We start from the raw sequence: 21403 nt of genomic DNA, 5'->3' as shown, positions 1-21403 counted from the left end.
CAAGCAAGCAAAGCAAGATCGCTTGACGAGTAGGATGTTGCTTACCCAATCCGTGTGGCGTTGTTCCTTAGTGATGATTCCGTCTTTTCTAGTTGGATCAGTTCTTAACGCAATCTTTCCATAAGAGCGATGGGAACACGGTGAGGTGGCAGTATGTGTGGCTGAATGGACGAATCAACTTCCAGTGATATTTCTCATGCGATCTTTCCAAAACCTTCAAATACACAGGCATGGATGTCAGCTATTTTGTTGGCTGCTAGGCGGTAGATTTTCCATAAATCCAATGACGTGTTTGGGACTTGTTAAGCGACTGAATTGAAAAATTTGATCAGTCCAAGAATTTCGCTGACATTCACCGATAGGAGAGGGCGGTGATCTACATCGACTACCTGTAGCACCAGAATTACTTCCTTCGACTTGTGTTTGCAGCGCACTTTTATTTCACCCAATACAGGAATAGTCCCTCCACCAAAATTTTGAAGTTTCAAACGTGGAGGAAGCAACTTTGGGCATCCGGAACCATAAAACTGATTAAGCCAATTAACGCCAACAATGCTAGTATTTGCGCCAGTATCTAGTTCGCATTTTCCCTTGCTCCAGCTAGAACCAAATTTGAGCAACAGATCTGCTAAAACATGCCCTCCAATCGCTGCGTTGGTTGTGAATTTTCCTGATCTCCTTTTCGTATTCACCTGCCGATGATCCTGATAACACTGATTCACTGGTATCACACATGTCTTCATCTGACTCTTGTTTTAGTTCTTTAACTCTTCTCTTGTTTTTCTTTTCACCAGTGTTTTTGTGGCACACAATTTCGAAGTAATTCTTTCCTTTACATATTTTACACTTATGTCCATAGGCAGAAGAGCATGAATCTTCTTAAAAATGTGCCAACTACCACAAAATTTGCAATTTTTCTGTACTTTCTTTTTTATTTTTAACACTTCACTTTTTTCTTCGTTCCCCAGATCATGTAGATATGCATTTTGCTGAAACTTCCTCCAGCCGACACTCATCAACAGCTTTATCCAACGTTATTTTACTATTGGCAATAAGCCGCTTTCGAAGATGTGGCGAGGTCTAATCACACGCGCACGAATAGCAGCAAAGGCAGTTTCTGGGGATTTTCTCTGTTCGTCGGTCAGTTGGAAATTAAAGTATCTTTTGAGAGCATCAAATCCAATCACCGAGAGTAGGAAACTAACTTTTTTGGAATTTTGTACTTCAGGCCACTCATTCATTCCGATAGCGTATTCTATCCGAAATTCCTGAATTTCACTTGAACACCACTTGTTTGTCCGGAAATCGGTTCAAGAATGACGCTCTTGATCCCGCTTCCTCGGGCTCTCGGTCAAAGTTTGCGTTTTATGTTACACTCTTACTTCAGAACATACATTTGAGCGTTTAGTTCTACTGTGACAAATTTGTCTACACTGGAATACAAAACGGTTACCTTCAAAATAAATTGATCGGAATCGTTGTCACTATATAAAATCGCATTTAAATTATTTATATTAACTTGTTTGTGTAACCAACGGTTCCCCAGACTGCTCAGCCGAGCAAGAACCCCCCTCTAAGCCTCAGGGTCGGCACACTCGATAAATTTTCGGAACAAGGAAACACCTTAAATGCGCATTAAAGAAATCCCACCTTTATTTCCCTATCTTGGGGTACACACAAATGGTCACCGGAACTCTCAGTAGATTAAGCTGGGTTGTCCTACCTTAGGGTGGCGTCTTACAGGTGGCGAGCTGGTACAGCCGAAGCACGTGGGCCAAGGAAGGGGTTCTCTCCGGAACGGATGCCGGAAGGACCCCTGGAACGTGGGTCACAGGTAGGTCAACGGGTCACTGCTGATACTGCATGCACGGTTTGCCCACCTCTGACGTCCTGGCCGTCGGTTGTTGATGGCTGCCTGATTGCACTACACAAATTCCGAACACCTCTGGGGGGAATCCAGGTGCAAATGGTCGACACACGCGGTCAGTGTACGGGCGGTCGAAGAGCCAGGCCAGGTGCGGCACGGTAATCCGACCAATGGGTTCAAGCCCTAGAATGGCCAGCACAGGTAAACGGATGCTGCCAAGGTGGCGCGAAGGAATGAGCCCAAAACGGCCAGCACTGGTTGACGGACGCTGGCACGGCGGGTTGGTTTTCCAAAGCCAAATATCGGGGTCCTGTAGGAACATGATGGGAGAAAGGATTGCACCAGCGTCATATTCTTGCCTTTTCGGGGTGGAGTCGGATTGCTACCTGGATGTTCAAACGCTTTTCACAGCTGGTTGATTGCGTTCACAGGATTGTGTGGCTTCGTCGAGATCTTCCATCCAAATGAAGCGGATCTTGCATGCGGTATTTGACCCCGATCCAGGTCAAAGGCTTTGTGGTGCATCCATGGATTCCTCCCATCATGCCCTCTTGTCATTCTTGGTAATGACCTAATCGCGCTGGTTGGTGGTGCGATAGGGAATGTCAGGTGGTCCTCCTTCGTTGCTCACTAAGGCGCTTCCTTGCATGGTACGCGCTTTAATCAAAGATCCCTACTGAACTAGGCAGTACAGGTTATGCTGGTTACATTTGTTAATCTCATTTTAACTGATACTCATGATGATCTTAAGAAAGTTTATTATCCCTTTAAATACTATTACTGAAAACATTCATTTGATTTCTGCTGACTCCTATTGGTTCCTACATAGGTGTGCCAATTCTTCTCGAAAAAAAATCCAGATTCTCTTGCATGTCCCCCTCAAGACACAACGGTGGGGGCGGAGGGACCGGTTGAGACACGGATTGAGCAGTGTTTGCTGGTTGCATAGCTCCCATATGAACCACTAATCGGCTTTTTTTTTTCTCAAGGGATTTTAAGCTTCTGTGGCTTATTCATCCCGACCACTAATCGGCTGAAAATAGCGTTCTGCTTTTCAAGCAAAACTTTGAGTTCATCCATTTCATTGTGATCACTCAACTTATTCCGGAACCGAAACCAAAACAATCACGATATGTAGGTGTAGAGATAGGCGATTAATAATAGAGAAAATAAAACTGAAACTAAACAGAACAATAAGACTAACAAGAAGAAGTCATTCAAAAACCCGCTAAAATGAAACAGATTTATGTCTATATCTCCTTCGTTTGCTTGAATTACTATGTAAATGTTAGTAATTTACAACCCTGATAATAAGGGATTTACCTAAACGAACAATTCATTACAAAACAAACATTGATTTTTTTGGGCTTGTGATATAGCTCAGTTGGCAAGTCTGTTGTCTCCTGAGCCGATGTCCGCGAGTTCGAGCCCAAGAGTAAACATCGAACACAGTTGTACCGGATAGTTTTTCAATAACGATCCGCCAACTGTAACGTTGATAAAGTCGCGAATGCCATAAAGATGGTAAAACGACTATAATCGAAACAAAAAAAAAAAAAAAAAAAACATTGATTTTGAAGAAAAGTTTAATTTCGGATATAAAATTCTTCAAAAGTTGGTTGGTTTCCGCAAGAGCTCTGAGATGATGGTCTCTATCACGGACATCTCTTTGATAGTTCATGTCAGAGCACACCTTGGAAGACTTGTGACGGTTTTTTTTTTTTTATTTTTTGTAGCGGCCCACCACACTCCCCCACACCAAAAGGCTCAATTGAGCCCCCTGGTAATGGACGCTACTGTTCTCAGCATGTCTGGCAGCAATGAATAATAAAAGTTAACGCGAGCAAATTTTAATCATGCTGAGAACACAAAATTGTTTAATGTCGTGCGAGGAAATGTATTATTTAACTAAATTGACAACAATATGAATCTCAATGGAAAATAATTTCCTTTGAAGAGATTCATTATACTATATTTACTATTACACTAATTATATTTACTAATTTTATCAAGTTATGTTCAATAATTTAATAAGATAAAAATACAAACTACAATTTTTTAAAGAATAATAATATTAGAAATTAACGCTACAAATATGCAAAAGGTAAGCAAAACAAAGACTGGTTGATGATCGACTGTTTTAATGGTTCAATTTTTCTTTCAAAAGCTGTATCACTTTGGTTTTGAACATGGAACGATTGGTTATGTTTTTAATATCAGTTGGTAAGGTGTTGTATTTAGTAGGTCCAATAAACGAAATTCTTTTTTGCCCTAATGATGTTGTGGATCGGCTTCGTTGCAAGAAATCTGACTGGCGAGTGTTATGAGTTCGCAACCCCGTAGTAAAATGGAGGTTTTGAATATTTTCAGTTGAGTGTAGATTATCATAGATATATATAACAGTTTGCAAATCACAGAGTTCAGATATTGGAAGAACGTTATGCGTTCTTAAAGAGTATAGCTGAAAGGTAGGGAATAACAAAGGGAGTTTTAAGATGTTTTTCAAGCATCTATTCTGGAGCGTTTGAAGTTTCTGTAAGTGAGACAAAGAAGCTCTTCCCCATATCATAACAAGGTAGTTCAAATGAGAGTGAATAAACGCAAAATAAAATTTAAAGAGAACATGTTGGGGAACAAAATTTCTCAGTTTCCAAAGAACACCGCAAAGAGGAGTAATTTTTTTTTCCAGGTGTTCAATTTGACGATTCCATGAAAGAGTTTCATCTAAGTAAATTCCTAAGTATTTGAAACAACTAACTCTCTCAATCGTATTACCATTCATAGCTGGGTCATTAGTACGAGGCAGTTTTTTATGTGAAGAACGAAACAACATGTATTTGGTTTTTGTATAATTAAGTGAAAGTAGGTTTGAATTGAAATATTTTGAAAGCAGTTTTAGGTCGTCTTCAATGTGCTGAATTATAATATCAGGTGAAGTTTCTGAATAAAAAATTGCTGTATCATCGGCAAATAAACGTGCTGTGCCTTTAAGTTGAAGGTTACATAAATCATTTACATATAAGAGGAAAAGTAATGGCCCGATATTACTCCCTTGTGGTACACCGATATCAATATTTCTTAATTCGCTTCTTGTATTTTCAATAGCCACAAACTGCTTGCGATCTTCTAGGTAGCTACGAAGGATATTATTTGCTGTTCCTCTTATCCCGTATTTATGCAATTTGGACAATAATATGTCATGATTTAGAGTGTCGAAAGCTTTTTTGAGATCCAAAAACAATGCCCCAACAACATTTTTTGACTCTATTTTACATATGATAGATTCCACTAATTCTGAGATGGCAATTTGAGTGCTCGAGCCTGATCTAAATCCATATTGCAGTTTATAGAGTATATTGTTCTGATTTAGAAAGTCTACAATCCTATTAACAAGAAGCTTCTCGAACACTTTACTAAAAACGCTTAAGGTCGAGATAGGACGATAGTTATTGACGTCAAGCGAATCGCCAGCCTTAAAAACAGGGATAACTTTCGCAATTTTTAGACAGTTCGGGAAAACTCCTGACTCTAATATTTGGTTAAAATATTGTGTGAGTATGTACGAGAATGTTTCATGGTTGTTTTTTAGGACATTAACAGGGAAGCCATCTGGTCCATGACCCTTTTTATTTTTAAGTGAAAAAATAACTAATCGAACCTCGTTTACATTAGCGGGTCGTAAGAAGATTGTATTTTCTACCTGTGCGATATGAGACAAATGATCATTTTCAGTGTCTATTGGAATCTCTTTAGCCAGGTTCTTTCCAATTGTGGAAAAATGTTTGTTAAATTTCTCACAAATCTGTGTACTATTGGTTATAACACCTCTTTCATCTGAAAGGTTGATTGAGGAAGTCGTTTTAGATTTACCTAAGAGCGTATTTATGTTTTTCCAGAGCTTAGAATGCGGAGAATTATTTAATAAGCGCTCGTAATAGAGCCTTTTACATTCTTGTTTTTTTGCACTCACTTTTTTATTTAAATGAATTAACATCTCTTTCAAATTGTTATCATTAGGATGCTTTTTTGATCGTTTTAAATAATTATCTTTTATTTTGATGAGTGTCCACAGGTCAAATGTCATCCACGGACAGCAATTACCTTTAAGTTTTACCCTTTTATTAAGTGTACGAGTAGAAACTTTCACAAAGCGATTGTAAGTTGATGTGATTTCTTGTAGGCCTTCATCAACACTTTCTGGTAGTTGAATACTGTTTAAATAATTCACAAATAAGCTGTTTAGTTTAGCGTAGTCAACTATCTCTTTTCTTAGAATTGTTACATTTTTATCACCTAATAAATTGAAGGACGTGAGTATTTGTAGATGGTCACTAACATCAGAAAAGATTGTATCATTTTTCAATCGATCTAAGTCAATTTGCTTCGATATTACGTGATCTAGAATATTCCGAGTTGTTGGCCTAGTAGGAAATGTGTTTGTACAAGCGTATCCAAAAGATTCTAAGATAGATCTATATTTTGCTACGGTATTCAAATTAACCAGATTCACAGGAACGTTTAAATCACCTACAATAAAGCAGGAGTGATTATCAGCAACAGACGTTAGAAGAGATTCAATTTGATCACAAAACTTGTTAAACGAAAATGCAGGGGGTCTATATACGCCATGAACACAAATTACTTGACCACTTGTACAGATTTCGACACTTATTCGGTGAAAGCCATCAAAAGTTATATTTTCAGTAGTTTTAAAATTCAAATTTGTTTTTATATACATAGCTAGGCCTCCATATGGTTGATCACGGCAAGAGAAAATAGATGTATATCCCGGAATGTTGTAAATACAACAGTTATCTTTACCAAGCCAAGTTTCACAAATAACAATAACATCGATACAAACATTAAAATGATCAATAGTTTGTAATATGCAATCAAATTTATCTAAATTATTCATACTACGTACATTCCATTGCAAAATTCTAAAGGATCTTGAATCATTATTAAAACTACTTAAATTAAAATCTTCTACATTTTCGTGGTATCTATTAATTAAACTATCCATTGAATAAAATATATAAAAGTTTCAAACAGTTGTAGATTTAAGATCTTATTTTGATCGTGGATCAGCATTGTTCCTTTTTCGTTTGAGTGAAGGACTTTCATTTGGAATCGTAGATGTGTTATTTCCTTGCTGAGTGACATGCATGCTCATATAACGATTCATTTCGAGTTTAGTCTTAATTATATCAGGTTTTGAATTTTCTGTTTGTTTGACCAGAATGGCACCATTTCTTCCGGGCCAGATGTATTTGGCTCCAATTAAATCTTGATATTCGCGCAATTCAGTTAGAATTTCCATAGATAAGGGCGTCAATTCATCCCTTATTGTGACGTTAAGCGCTTTACCATCAACTACTAATAAAGGATCTATTGAAGAAGAGGCAAGTTTCCCAAAAAATTTTTTTTTACTAAAAATTTCTTCTTTTATGACTGTATCTTTTAATAAAACTTTGATCGGTGGACACTTTTCATTGGGTTTGTTCGAGGATATTAACCTAACAGCGTTTAAAATGGACTCAGTTTTAAGCTCGTAGCCAAAAGTGCCACATGTTTTGCGTACAAGTTCTTGTGTATTTTCTCCATTTTTGTATGGCATTCCGAAGATCATGAGGTTTTTAGAAACAGCTTCCCGGTTAAATCGGTCGAGGTTTACTTCTAATTTAAGGACCTGATTAGAAAGATTTGAATGCTTAGATTTGAGGTCAGTTACTTCTTTTTCAAGAGCATCGTTTCGGAGTTTTATGTCTTTGAAATCAGTCTGAATTTCATCGAATTTCGTGGACAAAAATTCCTGCGAAGCCTCTATCGCAGTAGTAACTGATCTCATATCCGTTTTGATTGAGGTCAATTCATGTGAAACCACATTATGTACGGTCGTTTCAATTTTAGTATGGATATTTTCGATAATAGTTTCATGATCTTTCCGTAAACTTATTATTTTGGCGTAAATACATGCACAGTTGGCATCGCAAAAGTATTGCTGCGCTTTCATTTTGCGAGCTGCACTGCCAATCAAATTTTTGCACCGAAGATGAACGCTCTTGAAACAATATGCACAAGTAAGTATTTTATCAAGATTATTTTCAGTATTATTACACTCTATACAGATAACTTCGTCATCACATTCCATGTTCGCCATCGCCATAATACAACGATTAAAAGCTAAAAGGAACTAACTCGTTTGATGAAACGCACAACTAAAGCTAGAAATTATTAAAATTAAGAAATAAGAGACTTATAAATTTATTTTTAATAAATGCACAACTAAAACTAGGATTATTTAAGAAAACAACACAATAAATATTAAAAAGGAAAGACTGTTATGAAAAGAGGAACAAAAATTTAATTAAAAAAACCCTAAGCTATCTTAAATTATATGTATGTACGGAGATGAGAACTATTTAATTAAAAGCGTTATTTAAAAGGGTTCAATGTCAAAATCGCAACTCAAATTAAATTTTAAGGACAAAGACAAACCTAAATAATGTGTGTGTACGAAATTAAAGATAATGTAATTTAAAGCGCTTGAAATAAAAAAAAAAATTGATTACATAATATTAAACGCACAAAAAAAAAATCTAATAAAAATCTAATTTTAAAACAAAAGAAAAATCATTGCTTTCCAAAAAGAACAATTTTCAAGTTTATGTTGCACTGTGTACGACTATCAAGAATACAAGTGACGAGTCACCATTAAAACCAGCACACGCTAGTTCCAACAATGTGTGCTACTGACGGAAGCAACAATACTTTCGTACCTACTCATGTGCGCTGGCTGCGTTTGCCTAATCTTCACCGCTAGCGATCGAGATTGACTAACAAGCTAGCAAGTGTAAGAAACACAACCCTTTGAAGTGCGCTAATAACAGAGACACACACTTTCGCACTACTTGCAAGTGCCCCGAGGTTGGCCAAATACTACACCGCTCAGCGACGAGATTTACTAACAGCTGAGCAAATGATAGAACCACAAGAAGTTGAACAGCGGCAGTTTTTTTTACTCAGATAGACCGACAAACGGTGGACGCATGCAGATACGGTTGAGATATATGCTTGATCAACGATTTGTTGCTGTGCAATATACTCTTGAGAATGTTAGTTGTGAAAAGTAATAAGAAAGAAAGTTCACTTTACTCACCAACCTAGAGGAGTGACTTTCAATACACAGCTCACTACACGAATGCTTGGGGTATGTTTTTTTTTTACGTGTTACGGCACAAAGGAAAACTCAATTTTAACACATTTAGGACAATTTAAAGTAGAAAATCATAGTACGGTTTTGCACACTGAACACTAAATAACGCCACTTAAACTCATCACAGATTAAAAAATACGTATTTCTAGTAAATATTTCAATAAAACTGCGGGACAATAAAACAAGACGGTCGATCAAAAACCAGCGCTGCCAGAAGAGTTGTTTATAACCAGTGAAAAAGTGTATAAAGATGGAGATGCAGACCAAGAAGGAAGTCCCGGGTCCCTCTGCCAAAAGGGATAATCCAACCACCACCTCCACCACAATCAAGAAGAAGGAAGCGCCGGGTCAGGAAACAATGGTTCGAAAATTCGAACCAAAACCGACAGCTTTGAAGACGGTGGTGCCCGCAAGCTGGTCGAGGTCCCCTTGTTCGGGCACCAGGACGAAGTAGAACGTTGCGATAATGGTTCAGCAGTTTTCACTGCTGCCATTAAATCAAACAAAGAGATTTATCTTGAATTGGCTAAGCAATTGTTACTAAAACGAAATCACCAGGTTACGACAGTAGGTTATGTCCGCCTACTGGAACCGAAAGACAAAAGTGCACGGATTTTTCGACCGGAGCTTCGCACAAGATCGATTTTTAAACGGGTTCTTCTGACACCATATTCAATTCGGTCAGGAAACGTAAAGCACCAATCGGATCACAAAATATAAACAGAACAATTTAAGTTAATGAACTTTATTCTCGAGCATTCGGAGATGAAAAAAAAAAGTTCTGTCCTCTGTCGTCCAATCTAGACACACTCTTCTTGGATTACTTAGTCTTGCGTTATGGTACTGCAAGAGCGACAAGGGTCCAACTCCTCCCAGTTTCGTTGATCCTGATTAGAGGACCAAGTTTGAATTTGGTTTCTGAATAAACATGGCGATATTGGGACAGCCGACTCTGGTCCGCAAAATTCCTTTTCCGATCTAGCTCCGGCGAGTTCGTCGGTGCACTCGTTTCCAAAAATTCTCTTATGTCCGGGTACCCATAGAAGGTTTAATCCGTTGCCCGCAACAAGTTCTTTGATTGCTTTCCGGCATGCGATTACCAGTTTTGATCTAGAACCGGAAGCAGTTAGTGATTTGATAGCTGCTTGACTTTTTGAACAGAAATAAATTGTTCTAAACATAATTTTCTTCTGGAGTGCAATTTGCACTCCATACATAATCGCATATAGCTCAGCCTGAAATACAGTACCAATATCAATTTCTATGTTCAACACCTGACAGTAAATTCCTGCACTTGCACGGCCGTTGGATAATGAACCGTCAGTATAGAATACAATATGAGAGGACATTTGGTCCTCCAAAAAACCTGATCACCAATCTTGAGGAGAAGGAAAATTGACTGTAAAGTTCATTTATAGAAAACTACTCTTGGTGTTAAATCGTTTGGCACTAAATTGAACTCGTTTAATCTAACTAATTCAGGCCGCACATTTGTATGACTCGACGATCTTTCGATATTTATTGACAGCCAGAGACCAACTGCGTGTAGACGAAAAGCACATGAGAAGGCTTTCTGTTTCAGGAACAAGTGTAGATGTTTGATAGAAAACAGGCATCGTTGAATCCAAAACCTCAAGGATACAACACTTTAAGTCCACTTAACCACCCATTTTCAATAAATGTGGCAACAGCGAAAGTACTATCCCTTTTTTGTGAAAAGCGAAAGCGCTACTCTACTTTCTACCCTCGTTTTCAACCTTGTAATTGGTACGTTTAAAAAAATATCTGCACTTACCTTATAGTTGATGGGCCACTGCCACGGTTGACTAGTAACTTCTCCTTCCTTGGGTTTCAGTCCCGAATTGCCCTGCAACATGACCGCGTGTGACTCAAAAAACCGACTTATGAATCCGGGTGCGTACACCTGGAAATTCACACTGGGTACTGAAGATAAAAGAAAAACTTAATTTAAAGCCCATTAAAACCAACATTCGACTACCGACATTGATCGAACTGGTTATCCTCCACGTTCCAGACCGCAGCCTTATCCCGGATGTTCGGATTGCAGGTCACTTCCTGCTGCTCGAAGCCCCACTTGGGCAACGCTTTGTTCGTTGTGGTGAGCACGCACCGCTCGTTGTAGTGATACAGGATCAACCGACTGGTAACGGTTTCTATCACATCGCCATCCTTGCCGCCAATGATTTCAACTTGCCACACATCGTTGGTATCGCCCAGTCCGGACTGTGGGAAGAAAGGATAAAGTTTGTGAGTGGTGAATTTTGGACGAAAGCTTTTGAAAGTTAATCGTTCTGTAACGGCGTTAGCTGGAGCTTTAGAGAGGTTGGTGTCCCGACTACATATCTCTAGGTACTCACCTCTCCGTAACACGTGATTTGCATGTGCTTCTTGGTAACGGGTGCTTGTTCTCGATGGGAATGCAAGTTTCGCGTTGTGGGAACATGTTCCAAACGAATCAAAGCGCCGTGCTTTACTAGCGTTACGTTTTCTACCGTTTGCTTGTTATGCGGCTTTATCAACCACTTGTTGTTATCGTCCTTATGGCTGTAGGTCGTGACTTGTTGCTGCTGGGCGCCGAATCCTTTCGGGTACAGGTGATTGTGTGAATGCAAATATCCTCCTCCGGTTTTGTGATTTTTTAACGTTATCACGGCACCATAGGCCACCTGTCGGGGCATCGAGACGTTAAACAGTGAGTTTCCAATCAAATTCGATTGGAAACCGGAACTGTAGAATCCGTCTCCACTTCCGCTCCGATTCAACACGTGCAGATGGATGAAGAAAAATGTTGCGTATAGAATAATTGGCAGCACTATCAGCGTTGCTGCTCGGGCTAGCAATTGCTTCACGGTATATGCGATTGGACGACTAAGATCACCCAGAACATCCCACAAATCACTAGCCGTGTGCAGTCCAACCAGAAGAACTACAAACAAACCCACAAACTTGACACTAATCGTGCAAGCCAACATAGCTCCGGTAAAGGAAAGCCATCCCCACCATTTTCCACCAAAACTGACTCCGTCCCGAGTCAACTTGGTCACCCGAGCCATGCCCATCACAGAAGCCGTCATGAAGAAGATCAACGGGGGATCCAACAAAATGTATCGATTTAAGATTAAAATACCGATATCGAAAAGCAGATAAGCGGCAGCAAAACCGGAAGCAGTCAGCGATCCTGTCATATCCCAAACTGTGTGGAATGACATGGGAACGATTGCGGCACCCAACGCTGTGCAGAACTGAAATTTAAAAATTATATATAAACTTACAAATTAAAAAAAAACACATTAATCAAAACTCACAATCCTCATCCCCTCGTAGTGGGTCCCGTTGTACTTGTCGCCCGGTTTGTCAAAAGGATACTTGCCATCGTACCCGGTCAGGTAGCCGGACAGGCCGATCAGCATTTTCCCGAGCGGCGGGTGAACGTCGAAGAAAAAGGTCCGGTTGATGTACCAGCTACCCATCTTGCCAAAATGGGTTTCGTCCCAGCAGACGTGATCCGGAACCGTGACATTGTAAAAGCGGGTTCCGATGGTGGCGGCCAGGACCACCCCGAACAGGAGCCACCAGTTGCTGCAATGATGAAGTAAAAAATAATTGAAACCTTTCCTTTGTGTTTATTTTTTCAAATTTTATTATGCTTTTAGTATAAAGTTTAAAGCATAGTTGATCTTAAATCAGGATGCATTCGAAATGTAGGTATGTTATTGCACTTTACAGGTAAAAAAAACAAAAAAATATTCCGATGTGGTGTTGATGAAATCTCGAATCAACCGGCGAATACCACTAATCATAGTTTGGACACCCTGTCCGCGAACCTCAGCGGGCATTTTGTTCCACCATTTTTTCATCTTCATCCCGAATCGTCTTACCATTGTCTTCGTCATCTGCTTGTCAATAGGCGATGGAAGCGCTGACGAATTTGGGTGATGGTTTTGCATTAGTGCAAGTGTGATGCAGCTATAATTTCACCCAACTTTTGACAGTTCTAAAGGCGTTTTTCTTAAGGAGAGAAAGAATAACTTTTCGCTTCCATCGCCCATTGCCCAATATTTTTCGATAGTGCAAAATTTGGTGAAAATAAAAAACGATCCAAGTTTACTGCGGCGAATGTTTCAGGCCGGGTTTTTTTTCGTTCACCCGAACTTATTAAAAGTTCATGCATTCGAAATTGCAATCGTTAGTGTTCATTCTGGTGTGTGAACTTTTTTCCTTTCCCGATTGCTTTGATCGGCAGTTAAAACTAAACGAATTTATTTATTTATTTATTACAAATCAACGAAACACATATTGGTCCAAATGATGACATAAAAATTAAAAGAGTAAAAGAGTACTAGAGTATGGTGGGGTAAAAGTACGATCTTAGTGCTATCATATTTTTAGAAAATTGTGCAGTTGTTTTTCCAAAAAACCAAGAACAGCATTTGATTCCTTGGACTCTTATCTCTTTTCTAAAAAAATACGAAGATAATCGATCGACGCATTTGATAGCAGTAGTGAAAATGCCTAACCGCTATCGAAACGTACTCTAACCCCACCTCTGGGGCAAAAGTTCGAATGATGTGGGGTAAAAGTACGACCATTCAAAATTCCACATTTCTGTATGAAGTCAAGAGGAACAATATTTTCAATCAATCTTTGCTTACAGCAGCAGCTTCTGTGTTCGCTTCTGATACAGAGGCGAACAAACTGCGCGAATTCGGAGTCCTTCACCAATTGTCCGTATTTAACAGGTTAACGTAGGCTTGCCAGATACTTTCAGAAAAAAGCGGGACATTTCACGAAAAAAAGGGGGACATAGCCGAAAAAAGCGGGACATTTTAGAAACTCTCAAAAAAGCTTAATTGTATAGCTCAATTTAAACGTATACCATTAGCCAAAGTTGTTCATAGAAAGTACACTATACTCAGTTTTTTCCTACATGACTTCAATTTACACAAATCTTACGAATTAACATGTTTTTTAGGGAAAATATTTCAAGTCGTATCTACATGTTAACGGCGGATTTTATATCGCGTAAAAAACTTTTGTTCTGTTTGTATAAAACTTTGTTTGTTTGGTAATTTGTTTAAAAATTTGAAAACTCAAGAAAGCATCCATTTTTTATATAATTTGGACAATTGAGTCAAAAAAGGTGGTATATAAGACTATCTTATGAGACTATCTTATACAAGATAAGATTGAGATTCCTGCGAAAAAAAAACTAGAATAATCTAAAATTATTTGGAAGCAATCTCAACAATATTTTCTTCATACATTGATTGAACGTGCTCCAAAAAAGCATAATTGGATCAGAATGTTACTGTAATACTAAGAACTTGAGATTTATTCAGTATTGTTTTATATAAACTATGAAAAAGGCTGCTTATTTGTAAAAAGACGTATTTGAGATTTTCTGTGTTGAACCAATAAATTCAAATTGAGACTAAAATTTGATTTCTTTCAGTTCAAATGAGTGAACTTTGTTAAAATGTTCCGAAAAAAAGCGGGACATTTTGATGAAAAAAGCGGGACAGCGGGACATTCAACAATAAAGCGGGACATGTCCCGCTTTTGCGGGACGGATGGCAACCCTAGGTTAACGAAATCCAGTTCTCATCGCATTTGAGCAATTTTTTCTGCACGCAGGTCTCTGTAGAAACAAAAATATGCGCTGCTGTTTGCAGTGCATTTTCAAAAAAAAAATTCGAATCAGATTTACTACAGTGGACCTTGTCTATCATTCGTACTTTTGCCCCATTTGCAGTTCGAACTTGCGCCCCTTCAAGGTTTCTTGTGATTCACAGCTTATTGTGCAAAGCAAAGACATTTCAATTGTTTCTTCGGCATTTGATAGTGCTTGAAAACAACTAAACAAACACATTAACACTTTGATTGAGAGCCAGAATATTGATTGCCCAAACATGTTTGCCGTTTTTTTTTTTCAAATATTACATCATTTATGCAAAAAAATTACTTCACCTTATTTTCCGGAGTATTTTCAACATCTACGAAAAAATGTTTTGGCTGGATGTAGGATTTCTAAATCATTATCAAACCACGCCAGAGTTTTGAATTTTGCTGTTCTCAGTTTCTGATAATCTCAAAACGTACTTTCACCCGACTCGTACTTTTACCCCACCTTACTCTAATTCTAATTACAGGGTTCTCAATATATTTAAAACTTTACTACGGAAAACTCTCGAAACGTCGAAGTCAAAGTGCTCAGAAAAGCGGTTGAATGTTCTCATAACACCGATGATAGCGCTACTAGCTCCATAATTGTTCAATCGAATGGGAACATACAATCGAAGATCTTGGTTTCTAAGTCCTCGGGGTCGCACACTTATAGAAATTACTTTTAGGAGCGTGGGGCAGTCAATTCGCGATGTCAAGAGTTTGGCGACGAAGGTAGCTCGTGCAGCGTTTCTGCGGGCTTGAAGAGTGTCTATGTCTATGAGACGGCATCAATGTTCATAGCTTGGCAAGTGAAACGGGTCTTGCCAAGGCAAATGTCTAAGGGCGAATCGCAAAAAGCGCCGCGGTATAGCCTCGATCCGTTTGACCCCATTCTGGTAGAAGGGACACCAAACAGCTGATGCATATTCAAGGATAGAGTGAACAATACTGCAATACAAACTTTTTAGACAATACACATTCTTGAAGTCCTTGGACACTCGAAATAAGAATCCAAGACTTCTCGAGGCTTTGTCGACAACGTAGTTTGTGAGTGTCCTGAATTCCAACTTCCGGTCTAGAATTACGCCCAGATCATTGATGTGATCAACACATGCGATTGGCTTATCTCCGAGGATGTTCTCAGCGGAAAAAGGCTGCACCTTCTTGAAAAGCTGATGACTACACACACATTTACTGCGATTCAAAGGCATTCAGTTTATAGCACACCTACACACTAGTGAGCGAAGAGGTTAAATTGATTTTGTAGGAAATCAATATCGTTGTAGCCGTTGATGTTGTAGAATAGTTTTAGGTCGTCAGCATAGCATATCTATGGGCCGTCGAGCAGTGAGAGCGCATCTTTGAAATAGATTAAGAAGATAATCGGCCCTAAATGGCTTCCCTGAGGCACACCAGGATAAGCAGAGAATTATCTGGAGAAAGAGTCCCCGATGCGAGCTGTTGATTTACGTCCAGATAGGAAGCTCCGAAACCAACCAAGAAGAGTTCCACAGAAACCCAGGCGTTCGAGCTTTCCAATGGCAATATCGTGGTTGACTTTGTCGAATGCCACAGACAAATCGGTGTAAATTGCGTCGGTTTGAAACTTCGCAGCAAAACTTTCATGCACGTAAGAAGTAAACGTCAGAAGTTTAGTTGTCGTGGAACGCTTGGGCATGAATCCGTGTAGATCGTCGGAAAAAATATTATTACAGGGCAAGAAAATCGGATCCAAGACCACCAACTCGAATAGTTTGGCTACTGCGCATAATGCCGTGATTCCCCGCTAGTTGTTGACATCTCTCCTTTTTTTTATATATTTATTATAGACATTTTACCACAGACATCTCTCCTGTTACCTTTTTTATACACCGGAAACATGTAAAGCATGATATGGTCAAAATTTGGTCAAGGGAAAACGCGTGTAAATCGGTGAAATCGGTGAAAAAATCAAATTTAATTTCTTCTACAAGTTTAATTAGTATAAAATTCAGGAAAAATTAGGCTTCCGCTTTTCCAAATCTGAATTGCCGGGCCTTACGCTTAACCCCTGCCATCAGATTTTGTACAGCTACCTTGTCCACCTTCTTCGCCGCAGAAAGCCAGTTTGCCTTGAACTGCTGCTCGTCCTTAGCAATTTTTTTGGTCTTCTTTACGTTCCGCTTGACAATAGCCCAGTATTTCTCAATTGGGCGGAGCTCTGGCGTGTTGGGAGGGTTCTTGTCCTTGGAAACCACCTGCACGTTGTTCGCGGCGTACCACTCTATGGCCATTTTAACGTAATGGCAAGATGCCAAATCCGGCCAAAACAGTACGGAACGTGTTTCTTCAGGAATGGCAGCAGACGTTTATTCAAACACTCTTTCACGTAAATTTCTTGGTTGACAGTTCCGGAAGCTATGGAAATGCTGCTTTTCAAGCCACAGGTACAGATGGCTTGCCAAACCAGATATTTCTTCGCGAACTTTGACAGTTTCATGTGTTTGAAAATATTTGCTACATTTCCCCTTCCTTTTGCCGTATAAAACTCATGTCCCGGAAGCTGCTTGTAGTCGGCTTTGACGTAGGTTTCGTCGTCCATTACCACGCAGTTAAACTTCGTCAGCATCGTCGTGTACAGCCTCCGGGATCGCCCTTTGGCCGTCGTATTTTGTTTATCATCGCGATTTGGAGTCACTACCTTCTTGTAAGTCGATAGTCCGGCTCGTTTTTTGGCTCGATGCACGGTTGTAGACGATACACCCAGCTTATTTGCGGCATCTCGGAGAGAGAGGTTAGGCTTTCGCTTGGAACTACCGGCAACTCTCTTTGTCGTCTCAGTGGCTTCCGGTTTTCGATTTCCCCCCGATCCATACTTCCTGGCTGTCGACAAACGTTTCCCAAACACTTTAATTACATTTGTAACGGTTGATTTGGCAACTTTTAGCGATTTTGCCAGCTTTGCGTGCGAGTAGCTCGGATTTTCGAGATGCGTGAGCAAAATTTTAATACACTGCTCTTCTTTCTTGGACGGCATTTTGACAACTGAAGACTGAATTCCAAAATAAAAATAGGAGAAACATTCTACACACATACCTTCAAAATGAGGGGTGTTCAGGTTTTTAAACGCAAAATTGAAAGGAATACGTCAAGTTGATATTGACCAAATTTTGACCGTATCACCCTTTAAGCCTTTTTCCACAGTGAGGGGAAGGTAGCTCTGTCTAGCGAAGCTTGGAAAATAAGCCTAACGGGAGTCAGCAAAACAGGCATGACACGTTTAATAAAAGTAGCAGGTATTCCGTCCGGACCCGTAGAGAAAGAATTTTTGAGTTTAGCTGCTGCTTCTTAGATGACTGCATCCTCAACTACAATGTTGTTTATAGAGAAGCCCATTGGCGCAATCTTCCTGGCGGCTCTATACAAATGTTCAGGGGATATCGACGCTGTATTACAGATAGACGAGAATTTTTCGGCCACAGATGCCATGATCAGAGTTCGCCGCATTGTCATCCAGAAACATTTGGGTTGGCAGACCACCCAGATAACCAGAAATCGTAAAGCAGTGTTCATTTTCGATTGTATATGCATCCAGTTTAAAGTGGAATTGTATAAACATCATGTTGTAGCTAAACCAAGTTATATTTTATCGTTTATGGTTTGTATAGTTCATTACATACGATAACATTTTGTTAATCGTATAGAAAGATCAATAAAGATGTTTTGAATCACAGTAGCGTTGTGTTAAGCTCAATATTTTATCCCACAGTACAACTAAGCAATCTTTCATGCTTGCGATCTATGATGACATATTATTTCCATGCAAGGTTGTACAGTAATTGTGAGAAAATCGTATAGTGTAATTTAAACAATCTATTCATATATGTCATTCAAAGTCGCTTATTGAGATTAACTTAATCGGTAAATAATTGTTAATAATGCAATTCCTATGCTTAGTAATATCGTAATCATCTTATGACAACAATTGCAAAAATTGGAAATCCTTGACAAATTATGTTTCAAACATGAAGGCAGTGTTAATTAATACGTCCTCGGTGGTCGAGTGGTTAGCGTGGTATGACGGTAATCGCTAGCCCACTGATGGCATGGGTTCGATTCCCATCTCGGTACTGGGTGTTTAAATGTTAATCTTAAGTTGTCCACGTCATTTATTCAGTCTGTAAAGCCTAAATCGGCTAAGACGGTGTATGTCTTTTAAAATTAATCATGTTGTAACTAAACCAAGTTATATTTTATCGTTTATGGTTTGTATAGTTCATTATATACGGTAATATTTTGTTAATCGTATAGAAAGATCACTAAAGTTGTTTTGAATTGCAGTAGAATTGTGTAAAGCTCAATATTATATCCCACTGTACAATTACGCAATCTTTCATGCTTGCGATCTATGATGACATATTATTTCCATGAAAGGTCGTACAGTAATTGTAAGATCATCGTATAATGGAATTTAAACAATCTGTAGATTGTCAAATTGTTTAACAGTACAGTAAATAGTTAGACATAGACATAGACAGTACAGTAAATAGTTAGACATAGACGATTCTATGACAATTATTGATTGTCATAGAATCGTCTATGAGATAGATCAAAGTTGTATTTCAAAAAACGGCATCTATAAATATATTTGAAGTCCGAAATGATGCAGTCAGTGGTATTTTATACGATCAACTGGTTTTTAAACAGAACTTTCAACTGTACATGAACAAATTTGCTTGTTTGTATCAACATGAAATGGCGCCGAGGAACTATCGAAAGACAGGTATCGGAACGTTGTGAGTTCGAGACTGAGGAAAAAGAGACACATAAAGTTGTATAAAGTTCAATTTTTTTTCGCAGTAAACATTAAATTCTATTGTATTAATGTTCAAGGCGATTCATAGTAAAATCGTAATAAGGGAAAAATATAATTGCTTTGGGATACAGTAACAATAAATTGTATTACATGGCGAAGAAAGTTGTACAAACCTCAGGCTACGTGCAAAAGGAAATTGTAATCAAATTGTAGGGCAGGCAATAGAAAGTTGTAAGTTGTACAATCCTAAGATTTTATGCAAAGCAAAGTTGCTATCAAATTGTTGAAAACGCAATACAAAGTTTTATATTTCCAAGGTGAGCAAAATTTGGTCCGTATATTGCCTCCACTTTGGTACGTACAGGCTCATATAGAATATTCTATACAACTTTTTCAGATTGTACAAAAGTGTGTATATCTCAGAAACAACTGAAATATACAGACCAAAATGTTCACTGGGCAGGTTCATTCCGCTGACTTTTAACATGTTTTTAGGTCCGGGCTTAAGATCACGCTGAACTCGAGCTAGATAGTTTTGGTGATAACGTTTGCTGACTTTTTTGTAAACAAAATTTAGTGTACGATAAATGTCCTGAGTGTGGGAGATCTTGATTTGTTATGATTTCTATAATTTCTTCTTTACCGTCTTTAGTCGTCGTAGTTCATTCGTGATCCAAGGAGTCCGTATATTCTTTTCAGTAGCGTGTTTTGGTACGTGACGATCGATAACTTAATTCAAAATGTGCGAGAAGGTTTCGGCCGCAGCGTGAGGATCAGAGAAAGTCGAGCTCAGATTCCCGGTCGATGGAAACCAGGGTACGAGAAATCTCGTCAAAGCCGGCATTCTGAAATTCAGCACGAATTGCAAATTGATTGAACTTCGATGCGATTTTTTTTTCATGCTTGGTGCCAGTGATAAAATTCAGAAATGAAACCTTTTTCTTATATTCAAATTCTACCAGTTATCAAAATCAAAGGCGAGAAAAGTTGATTTTCATTGAGTTCACAATAATAACTTTATGTATTTAAAATACAACATGTACAATTCATCATCTCTGGTAAAGCACAAGTTGGGATGTGGATGATTCCTTGAATAATCAGATAATAATAGAAATCAAAATAGGGAGTTTCGAGTTTTATTGGGTATGTATGTTAGTAATCCACCATGGGTGCATGGGGATTCGCCGCAGTTTCTGCCTAAGTGCATTCTTTAGATTATTAAGTTCGACAAATCTCCAAAGCAGTGCACCACCATACTGTGGAGTGAATGTATGCGTGTGATGATTTAGGTATATTTTGGAAGAAGAAATCAATCACACGCTCATTTTTTTTTCTAACCATTTTCGAGTTTTTTTCAACCGTTTTCTGATTTTCCTTCGGAAACTTCGAAAATTGTTATTTTTCAAACGGAATGAATTGTTAAATTTCATGCGTTTTCAGAGTTTCAGTGGAAAACCATAATAATGGTTAAAAAATGTTCCGTTCCGCCATTGTTCATTTTTTTTAAATCGACTTGGAAGATTATACTCCGGTTTTCTTTTGATTCATTCGGTGCAAATTGTGTTCAGATGCCGAAGTGTTTTGCACGAAAGCTTGAAAGGGATTTTTTAGAATAACGAGCACAAAAAAAGAAACCATTTGGAACCAAAAATCAAAGGTAAATTGCTTTTTCAAACATTGTTTACATATTGGCTATACTCATAATTTTTTTTTCATTACAGAGAATCTCATAAATGATGGGAGATAACATACATCCGGTGTTTCCGATGGCTCAAACTGCTTCTTACAAAACACTTGCTCCAAAGTTTAATATTTTCATTAAACCAAATGAGCCGCTGCT

At 38.6% G+C, this 21403-nt stretch overlaps 1 protein-coding gene across 1 annotated transcript in view; it reads right to left on the bottom strand.

Annotated features, from left to right (window-relative positions):
* LOC129739120 (protein O-mannosyl-transferase 2) overlaps nucleotides 1–21403 on the bottom strand; it is an 87429-nt gene that overhangs the window by 52310 nt on the left and 13716 nt on the right. The window contains exons 2-5 of the mRNA XM_055730551.1: nucleotides 12410–12683; nucleotides 11462–12346; nucleotides 11087–11327; nucleotides 10879–11027 (exon numbers count right to left, since the gene is read on the bottom strand). Coding sequence (XP_055586526.1) covers nucleotides 10879–11027; nucleotides 11087–11327; nucleotides 11462–12346; nucleotides 12410–12683 — 1549 coding nt within the window. The remainder of the gene's footprint in view (nucleotides 1–10878; nucleotides 11028–11086; nucleotides 11328–11461; nucleotides 12347–12409; nucleotides 12684–21403) is intronic.

Source organism: Uranotaenia lowii, chromosome 1 (genome assembly GCF_029784155.1).
Source record: "Uranotaenia lowii strain MFRU-FL chromosome 1, ASM2978415v1, whole genome shotgun sequence".
In the NCBI taxonomy this organism is placed as follows: Eukaryota; Metazoa; Arthropoda; class Insecta; order Diptera; family Culicidae; genus Uranotaenia; species Uranotaenia lowii.
This window is presented reverse-complemented; position numbering and strand designations above follow the sequence as displayed.